We start from the raw sequence: 10680 nt of genomic DNA, 5'->3' as shown, positions 1-10680 counted from the left end.
GAGAGATAGAAGAAAGAGAGGTTAAATATATTTATTTTATTTTATTTTATTTTGTTTGATTTGAATGATTATTTAGATTTTAATTATGTTTTAGATTTTGTTTTGATATGATTTATATTATTTTTATAATTTATAGGTATTTTTTAACTTTCAATTTATTTATTTTCTTTATATTCAAATCATATTTTTATAATAAATAATTATTTTATTTAAATAATTATATTAAATTAGTATATTTCAATCTTTCAAAAATAATAATATTATTATTATTTGCATAATAGTTATTTTGACCCTTTTTTAAAATTATATCTTATGATTATTTTTAGTTACATATTATTTAATTTTTTAATTTTTTTTGGAGTTAATTCCAAATAATAATGTTCAATAAAAATATATATAAAAAAGTCCTTTAATAAAAATTAATTATTTTTATGATAATTAATTATTATTTTATTCATTTATATTTAATAATGTCTGCTATAATTATATTTAAATGTTGGTATGTAATCACTAATAATAAATGTGATCACTTATTTGGTTGGACAGTTTTCTTTTATTATTTTATCAGTTACAAATTGAGTTTAAAGTATTTTTATTACATTCAATTATATAAAAACTTAATTAAAATTTTGCTTTATTAAATTTATTTCGATTTCATAACATATTTTTTTTAATATTCCCTTATATATAAGAATAACTCACTTTTGATGTGGATTTAGGTTAGGACTGAGAATGAGCTTTAAAAAAAAATTATAGTAAGAGAGGGACATGACTCATTAATAATTTTTTTTTTCATTTTTATTCATAATTTTCTTTGTAAAAATCTAAAAAAAATGTTAAATTCACGTACATTCCCTCGTTAAATTTATAATTTTATCATTATTTTATTCAACCCCATCCAAAATTTTTTTAACCCATTTTAATTTATTTTCAAGTCCACCCTAACTGTAATTCCTGAATCCGTGCATGCTCGGCGCTATGCCTCACAACACCCGCTCAAATGAGCGGTCTCTACTCTGAAACTTTTGATCGTTATTAAAACACGACTTTCATACTTTTTTAATCTTAAAAGATTTCATCTGAACCGTGCATGTCTAAGTTTCTCTACATATGCCCTAACCTAAAACCTAAATCGACCTGATTACTCTCGATCTGTTTTGAAAGCATGCATCTACATCGTTTTGTAAATAATATCATAAGCATAACAATTGGTCGAAAAATATCTAAACGATGAGAGGATGAAAAAAAAGACAAAGACTTGAAATAATTCCAAAATATATGCTTAAGACATTATTTCGTGAGATTTTATACTAGGAGTATGTAATTTTTTTTTACATGCATGACACAAGTTATAGCTAATGCAAATAGGCTAATAAATAATTTTTTTAGAAAATAGTTTGTAAAATTCTAACATCTGTACAGAAAAATAGAATAAAAACACATGAATCATTTATTATTCTTTTTTGGATTTTAATAAAATGGTTGGGGCTATCTATCTACTACTGCTCTTAACTCTTTCTATAAATTAAATAAGTTAACAACAAATAAAATGTAAATGGATTGATGAAATTGTACATACACAAGGAGTAAAGGATTAGACAGACTTTGTCCAAGATTATCTATCATCTATCTATCTACTACTGCTCTTATTTCCGTTTCTTGATTATCTAATGATCTCCAATATACACCATAAGAAAATATATCTATGTACTTTAAACAGGCAGACTTTGTCCAAGATTATTTAAATGGTTGAAAATGCCTAACATATCCTTTGTATTATGTATAATCTTCAAAAGAGATGAGAAAATCTCTAGATAGCTTAACAATGCATAATAATAATAAAAAAATATGGTTCAATATATCCATTTCGAAATGCTAAGCACTTAGCGAAACGCTAAACACTTAGCGAAATACTAAGCACTTAGCGAAACGCTAAACACTTAGCGAAATACTAAGCACTTAGCGAAACGCTAAACACTTAGCGAAATACTAAGCACTTAGCGAAACGCTAAGCACTTAGCGAAACGGAAAGTAAACCCTAAACAACAGATTCGAAGATGCATAAACCAAACATCAATAATAAACTTGAAGTATCATAGGATAAACGTACCAAGTGGAACCATTCTTGTGCTCGTCGTGGAGCTCATCGTCGTGGATTTCGTCGTCGCCGCCGATTGCCGCTGCCCAGTTTAGAGAGAAGGAGGAGAAGAGCGGGAAGAGAGAGAAGGAGAAAAAAAGAAATGAAAAAAAATAGGCTGGGATATATTAAATAGTAAGGGTAATCTGGACATTTCACACATTACCACTTAGCGAAACGCTAAGTCACTTAGCGTTTCGCTACAAGGGCAATTTCGTCAAAAATAAATAAAAAGACCACGAACGCAATAAAAATTATAATTTACCACCTGATCAAATAACCCCATCTATAAGGTCATTTCGTCAAATTTCCCGGGCTATCAAACACAAAAATGAACTAAACTAATTAAGATATTAGGCCTTAATTAAGCTTTCAGATCAAGCTAAACCAAGAGAGAAAAAAACAAATCCAACCAAGTAGACTTGTTCTCTTTTCACCCTTGCCACCTTACTTAATAATTATCTGAACATGCATAATCAATCCAAATTTGTAGACTTGCATATCAACTGAATCCATCCAAATTTTTCAGTAACTATCCAAAAACTCGATCATCACTCAAGTAATTTCATTAATACGATCTACAAAAGACTTTGAAATACTAGTTACCTATCGACACTATAAAGTTAAGTGATTTGTCGATTCAACCTACTCGTGACACATATGATAACGACTAACTATAATACAATATTTTTTTTATGCATGTATCATTCGTAAAAATTTCACCGTGAATAATTTTAATAATAATAATAATTATTATTCGATATAATTAATAATTTAGTTAAAATAATGTTTTTTTTATAGGTAACATATCTAAAAATAATAATAATATATGTAAGTTTAAACATTTTAAAAATAAACATGACTTTATTTAAAATAAAAATAAACAAAGACTTAAATAATTGCTTAGTAAAATAATAGAGAAATAAATATATTGAAAATAAAAATTGGTAACCGTGTTCAGTAGCTGGGTTAGGTAGATGTCAGCAGGAAATCAGATTTCAGAGTGTTTTTGGATTATTCGATATTTTATATAATATATTTATTTATTTATTCTTTCATTAATCATATTAATTAAATATATTTTTTTCAGTTTTTTAAAATTAGTCAATTATATATCAAATTTTATTTTTATTTTATCAAATTAATTCAACGTCATTCAAAAAAAAAAAAAAAAAATAATATTGTCAATTTGAACAAGTTTAAATGTAGCTTTGTGTAATTTAATTTATATTGAATAATTTTTATTATTTTAAAAATAAAAATAAAAATAATAAAAAAATCATATATTTTCATTTTTAATAATTATTTATTATATATTAATGTTTTTGTAACAAAAATAACTCACTTTTCATTTTTAAATAATAAAGGGTATTTAAATATATCAAAATCCAAACCACTTAAGGTAAAATAAATTATTTTTATAAAATAGTATTATTTAAAATTGTTTTTGTAACACAAAATAAATTTTGAACTGATTTAATTTATTTTTTATGGAAAGATTTCAATTAAATATTTATATTAAATTCAAACAATAAACATAATGTTATTTAAACAAATGAACGTATATATTATATATATATTTAAATTAAAAAGATATTTAAAGATATCTTTATTTAAAGATATATATATTTAAAGATACCTTAGGCTGTCTTGTTTGGATTTGGGTTTTCCAAATAACTCAACCAAATCAATTGTCACTTCATTCTCCCTCTCATTTTTCAAATCAATTAAGTCATTAACCAAAATACTAAAATACTCTATATTTTAAATTATAATTATTTATATATATCAATACCCTTTAAGTCTTTTTACAAAAAAAAAATGTTATAATTTTCTTAAAATCATCACCAATTATTACCAATAATCATTTTTCTCTCTCTCCAAGTTATTTAAATAATCTGGACCGAACAAGCCCTAAGTTTACAATATAATAAAATAAATTATTACCCAAATCCAAAACTGAAAGTCAATCACTTTAACTTTTTCTCTCTTTATTTAGATATTAATTTAATAGTTAATTCTAGCTCAAAGCCAATCACTTTCACTTTTTCTCTCTTTATTTATTTTAACTAGTTTTCTCTCCCTCTCTCTCTCTTTAAAACTGAGAAAAGAAGAAAAGGCAAAGAAAAGAAAGAAGCATTTGATTTCGTTCTTCATCCTCACATGGTAAGTACATCTCATACTCATACTCAAACTCTTATTTATTTGGTTTTTTCAATTCTGAGCTTATTATTATTATTGGAGGATAAAACTTACAAGAAATGGATATCCACAGAAGTCCTGTGTTTGAATATGTTCTTCAGACAGGCTGAGTCTGAGCCTGGTTAGAAGTAGAAGACTAGTTTTTAAAAGGGCCATTTACCTCTTTATCTTTATCAGGGTATTTTTGGTATTTTTTTTCATGTTTAAGAAGATGATATGATTGATGAAAAAATAATGGTCATGAGATTTCTTATTTTTAGGTAAAATAAAAAATAAATTAAGAAAAATGAACACTAGTTATCTCTTAATTTAATATTAGATTTATATATGTTAAACAAAAATAAGTTCTGCCATTTTTGACTGAGCTTTTCTTTTTCCTTGAAATGTCATCTACAGACAGCTAAGAGACATTTCCAGAAATCATACATATTAGAAGTTGTTTGGGTGTCGGTTTAAAAAAAAAATGAGAGAGAAAAATTAAATATTGGGTTATATAATTGAGAAGGTAAGGATTATTTTTAATAAAAAAATTTATATATAAATAAATAAATAAAAAATGTAAGGTATTTTAGTATTTTGATTAATGATTTAAGTCATATAATAAAGGAGTAAGGAAATGTTTGATTTTGTATGGGTGGCTATAGTGTCAGTTGTTAGATTTAACTTATTTAAATAATTCAATATAATTATTTATTTATTAATCATAATAATTTTTATTTTAATTTATTATATTAAATTTTATTATTATATATTAATATCTTTTATTAGAAAAAATAAAAATATATAACTTCTCAAAATCATAACTAATAATTAATTTTAAATTTTACTTTTACTTTTAACCTGCTTTGAGAGAGTGAGAATATTTATTTTTAAAATAAAAATAAAAAGTGATAATTTAATATTTTAAGGAATGAATTAAATGATAGAATTAATGATAAATAATGTTTAAATAGTTTGAGTTATTTAAATAAATTAAAACAAACACAGCCTTTAATATGAGAAAACAAATTCCTACAGCAGATACATCAGATTATTTTTTCATTATACAAATTATATTTTTAAGATGAAAGTTTTTAAATTCTTTAAAAGAGATAAAAAAAGAACATTTTTTTCTTCCTATTTTATTCTTATATGTACTCTTAAATCCGATTTCATTCTAAAATTTAAATTAAATTATAATATCCTTAATTAGTTTGATTGAATTATAATAAGTGGAAATAAGTCACTAATAATTTGCTAGATTAATTTAGCAATTAAACTATTCTATAAATAAAATTAAATATATCCTAGTTTTTTTTTTAAACTATTATAGTGGATAATTTAGGTCAAACAAAAATTATAAGCTGAATCAAATTAATTAGTCATAGCTAATATTAAATATTAATTTATTTTTGTTTCTATATAAAAACATTTAGAAAACTAAAATAAACTTTTGCACATAGTTATTACATTATATTAATGCCACATAAAGTCCCAAGTTTCAACATTGGTGAATATAGATATTTTGGTATTTATTTTTTAAATGAATATTTTAATTTAATATGAGTGGCTAAGGTCGTAATGAATGCCCGACCATTCCATTTAATTAAGGCCAGTACTGTTTTTTTTTTAATATATTTGCCAATCTATTGTACCATTATGATGATTTTTTTGTTTTTGTTTAGAGAGCTTGAAACAAACATGGAAGCAGGTGATAACAATTCAAAGGAAAGCCTCCTAGTGAAGAGAAAAGTAGATGAAGAAGAGACATTAAGAGACCAGCTATGGCAAGAGACCAAAAAAATGTGGGTGGTGGCTGCTCCAGCCATCTTCACTCGATTCTCAACTTTCGGCATTAACATCATAAGTCAGGCGTTTATTGGCCACATCGGTGCCACTGAACTCGCCGGTTATGCTCTCGTCTCCACTGTTATTTTGCGATTCGCTAATGGTATCCTGGTAATATAATCAAAACCATAATCGACGCACCGTTTAGAAATACTAGTTGTTGGATTTGGATATGTATCCCAATTTAAATTATAAACCATTTAACAAATTTTATAAGTTTTGTATAGTTAAGTTATAGTACAACGAGATAAATGTTTTCATTATTTCATTGCATAGACAACAAAATGGTTAATTTAAAGAAAAACATTTATTTATTTGTTATGTATTTTTCCTAGATGAGATCACATTTAAAATAAAACTTAGATAGATACACAATTTAGACATTTACTAACGATTTCTTGTATAGATTTGAATAGAGCTCATGATCAAGGATTTAATTATCGAAAACTTTGCAGTTAGGAATGGCAAGTGCATTAGAGACTTTGTGCGGTCAAGCATACGGAGCAAAGCAATTCCACACCCTTGGCATTTATCTTCAAAGATCATGGCTCGTCTTGTTCATGTGCACGTTTTGCCTCGTCCCGGTTTTTATATTCGCGGCTCCAATATTGAAACTTTTAGGCCAAGAAGACACTATAGCCAACATGGCCGGGATTATAGCATGTTGGCTAATCCCGGTTATTTTCGCTTTCATCTTGTCTTTCACTTGTCAAATGTTTCTTCAAGCACAAAGCAAGAACGTTATCATTTCTTACTTGGCCGCATTCTCACTCACTGTACACATATTCCTATCGTGGCTTTTAACTGTGAAATTCAAGTTTGGGATTCCCGGGGCGATGATTTCGACCATCTTGGCTTATTGGCTACCTAATGTCGGCCAAATCATTTTCGTCACTTGTGGTGGTTGTAAAGACACTTGGAATGGATTTTCGTGGTTGGCTTTTAAGGATTTGTTACCTATTATAAAACTCTCCTTATCATCAGGTGTCATGCTATGGTAAGTTTTTCTTTTCAATTATATTGGTATTGAACTATAAATTAATTTGCGATTATTGGACAGTCTCGAGCTTTGGTACAATACAGTATTGATTCTATTGACGGGGAACTTGGAGAACGCCGAGGTTGCCATTGATGCACTCTCTATATGGTAAAAAAAAGTTTATTTTTATTAATTGATCAAAAAGTTTTTGTAGACTAATTTAATTGTTCTGTAATCAGTATTTGAAAAATAGGAAATTCATTTTATTCAAAATGACACACATAAATATTTTAAAAACAATTTGAAAATTATTAATTAGTTATATCCACTTATCTTCATTATTCTCTAACTATTGCATTTGTTCAATTTATCTAAATTTTGATTATTTTGTTTATTTGAAGCATCAATATTAATGGATGGGAAATGATGATTTCTCTTGGTTTCTTGGCTGCAGCAAGGTAATTAATAGTTTGGTTATAATGACATTGATTCTCTATTCCGACTTTGATCCTCATTTTTATTTTGCAGTGTGCGAGTATCGAATGAGCTTGGAAGAGGAAGTTCAAAAGCTGCAAAGTTCTCGGTTATTTATATAGTCGTGACTTCTTTTATGATCGGGCTTGTGTTATTTACGGTTTTCTTGTTCTTGCGTGGACGACTGGCTTATATATTTACGAATAGTGAAGAAGTGGCGGCTGCAGTTGCAGATTTATCGCCTTTATTGGCTTGCTCTATATTGCTTAACAGTGTTCAACCAGTTTTGTCGGGTAAATCAAATTGTTCAAGACTATTTTGGTTTGTTTATGATCAGAAGTTAATAAAAGAATAGTCGAAATTAATGTGCAGGTGTGGCGGTTGGAGCTGGCTGGCAAAGTATTGTTGCTTATGTTAACATTGTTTGTTATTATTTGGTGGGGATTCCGGTTGGTGTGGTGCTAGGCTATGTTTACAATATGCAAGTAAAAGTAAGAATTGATACAATATTTGGATTTTTAAGAAAATGAGATTTTATAATATGTTTTTTTTTTTTGTGCAGGGTGTTTGGCTTGGTATGTTGTTTGGTACATTTGTTCAAACAATTGTCCTACTTATTATTACATTAAGAACTGATTGGGATAAACAGGTAAAATAATTTTTGACAAAAACTCAATATTTGGTTGGCACGATTAGATGTGTGTTGAACGGACTTGTATTTGTTTTATCTGTTGAACTATTTGTATTTTGGTAGGTGTTAATAGCTCAAAGGCGTGTTAACAAATGGTTTGTTGTGGAGCCGTCGCAAGAGAACCGACAAGATGCTTGACCAAATGTTTGGGTTGGTGTCTTTCATTTGAGTTTAGAATGATTTTGTTAATCATCTAAGTTGTATTGTTCATCACCTTTTTCTGGTTAAATTTTTCGAATTAATTTTTTAGTATTTAATTATTAATTTTAGTATTTTGTATCAGAGCCTCCATTTATAGATTTTATAACTTTGAAATTGATGTTGGAGTCTACAGTTGTCATTGACATTTTCACTTCCTTTTGATTAGTTGTTGCTCTAGCTGATTTTGCTTGGAGATTTGTATTCATGATGCTGTATTTGTGTTGTCGTTATTTTATTTTGAGGGTTCGTATATGTTGCTGCTGTTTTCACCATGTCTGATCGTAATGATGATTCGCTTCAGTCTATTAGTGTTTATTTAGACGGTAAAAATTATACATATTGGAGTTATGTTATAAAGAATTTTTTATTGAAAATTTTTATGTGAAATTATGTAACAGGTGTGTGTGAGGATCGAACCTGCAGATATGATAATAGTTTGAGTGATTATGAGGCTTTGTTGTTATTTGAAAGACATATAAATCAAAAATCATTACATGGATTAACAATTATGTTATCAACTCTATTGACGTTCAGTTGGCCAAATATGACATAGTTAAGGAGGTTTGGGATCATCTTGCCAGATTATATACGTAGTCGATTTTTGCTGAGCAATATCAGCTAGATAGACATTCGCTCATTTCAGTAATATGATAAGATTATACATGAATTTTATTCTACCATGTCTCATCTCTAGGATCAATTGGCCCTCACTGAGTCTACAGAATTGCAAAAATTTGAACGCTTAGTGTAGTTTTTGATGTCCCTTCGAAATGACTTTGAGGGACTACGTGACACAATTTTACATCTCTCCCCTCTTCCTAATGTTGACTCTGTTGTCAATGAATTGCTAGCGGAGGAAATTCGATTTAGGTTTAAATCATGCAAGGGATCTGTTCCGCATACACATCAATCTGTTTTTGTTACTAACAATCAAAATCGACATGCTTTTAAGGCCACTCTAGATGAACGTGGATTCTACAAGTAGAAGGGTCATTGGAATACTCAATGTCCGAAATTGATAAGTAAGAATAAACAATAACTACGACCACCTCAATAACAACGTTCTCCACCGAGTGTAACATGGATTTATTTCCCACCGCATATTGGTAATACATTTGATGTTCCTACCTTAGATTCATATATGTTTAAGTAGTTTCTCGCCTCATAGCCTCACGTAATATCCGCCTCCTCTCATAAATGTTTGTCATTGTTTGATAATTCACGTCTCCTTTATGGATATTAGATTCAGATACCTCTCATCATATGTTTCATGATATTAACTCATTTGTGTCAGTTAATTATGTTCTATCATTTTCCGTAATGACTGTCGATGGTACTCTAATGCTATTGGCAGGAATTTGTTATGTACATACATATTGTTTATCTCTCTCACATGTCTACCATATTCCTAATTTTCCCTTAAACACTATATCAGTTAGTTAATTGTGTGATTATAGTCTCATAATTTTGTTTACTTCTTCCAATTGTTGTGTTAAGGACCCGCAGTCGCATAAGGTAATTAGGACAGGCCGTAGGAAATAAGGACTTTATGTTTTGGATGAATTCAAAATATCAGATGTTGTTGCCTCTAGCATTGACTTGTTATCATTTTGTTTGAATCATTAATCTTCATAATTTTATCGTTGACATTCCCGTTTGGGTCATATTTTCGAATCTCGTTTAATGTTTTTAGTGTCTACTAGAATTTTGGGTTGTTTAAAAAGTCATGACATTTCTGATTATAGTGGCTGCAAATTTTAAAAATTTTTAGCATTGCCTTTTTTATAAATGTATTTCTTTTTTTCACTACTCCATTTGATCTCGTGCATTTTGATGTGTGGGGACCTTCTCTTGTTTCCTCTAAATGTATCATGATATTATGTTTTGTTTATTGATGGCTTCGTTCATTATACTTGAGTTTATCTTATGAAACATATGTTTGATTTCTTACTATAGTCACTAATTTCCGAGCTCTTGTGAGAACCCAACACTTTTTAGTCGTTAAATGTTTTAGGTGTGATTTGTGGGTGAATACACTTGTAATGATTTCTCTTAGTTACTTGTCTCTGATGGTACCATTTACCAAACCTCATTTACAAAATGATGTAGCTTAGAGAAAACATCATCATTTTATTGAAACAATTTGTTTTTTCATTCTATTAGTCGAGG

The 10680-nt window shown here is 28.0% G+C and overlaps 1 protein-coding gene across 1 annotated transcript; it reads left to right on the top strand.

The window, feature by feature from the left end:
* The first annotated feature begins 5993 nt into the window (after positions 1 to 5993).
* LOC124933884 (protein DETOXIFICATION 21-like) lies at positions 5994 to 8568 on the top strand. Its single transcript, XM_047474325.1, has 8 exons — positions 5994 to 6277; positions 6622 to 7163; positions 7227 to 7313; positions 7547 to 7603; positions 7674 to 7912; positions 7992 to 8110; positions 8182 to 8268; positions 8374 to 8568. Exons 1-8 carry the CDS (start codon positions 6020 to 6022, stop codon positions 8446 to 8448), a joined length of 1464 nt encoding a protein of 487 aa, XP_047330281.1. The 5' UTR covers positions 5994 to 6019; the 3' UTR covers positions 8449 to 8568.
* The last annotated feature ends 2112 nt before the right edge of the window (positions 8569 to 10680 follow it).

Source organism: Impatiens glandulifera, chromosome 4 (genome assembly GCF_907164915.1).
Source record: "Impatiens glandulifera chromosome 4, dImpGla2.1, whole genome shotgun sequence".
Lineage (NCBI taxonomy): Eukaryota > Viridiplantae > Streptophyta > Magnoliopsida > Ericales > Balsaminaceae > Impatiens > Impatiens glandulifera.
Note: the sequence above shows the minus strand (reverse complement) of the source record. Positions and strands in the feature narration are given on the sequence as shown.

Bases quoted from the DNA above. Each gene is read 5' to 3' on its own strand.
- LOC124933884 (XM_047474325.1), top strand. From the start codon at position 6,020: ATGGAAGCAGGTGATAACAATTCAAAGGAAAGCCTCCTAGTGAAGAGA. The intron at 7,314-7,546 runs GTAAAAAAAAGT...GTTTATTTGAAG, and splicing joins ATTGATGCACTCTCTATATG to CATCAATATTAATGGATGGG. The intron at 7,913-7,991 runs GTAAATCAAATT...ATTAATGTGCAG, and splicing joins TGTTCAACCAGTTTTGTCGG to GTGTGGCGGTTGGAGCTGGC.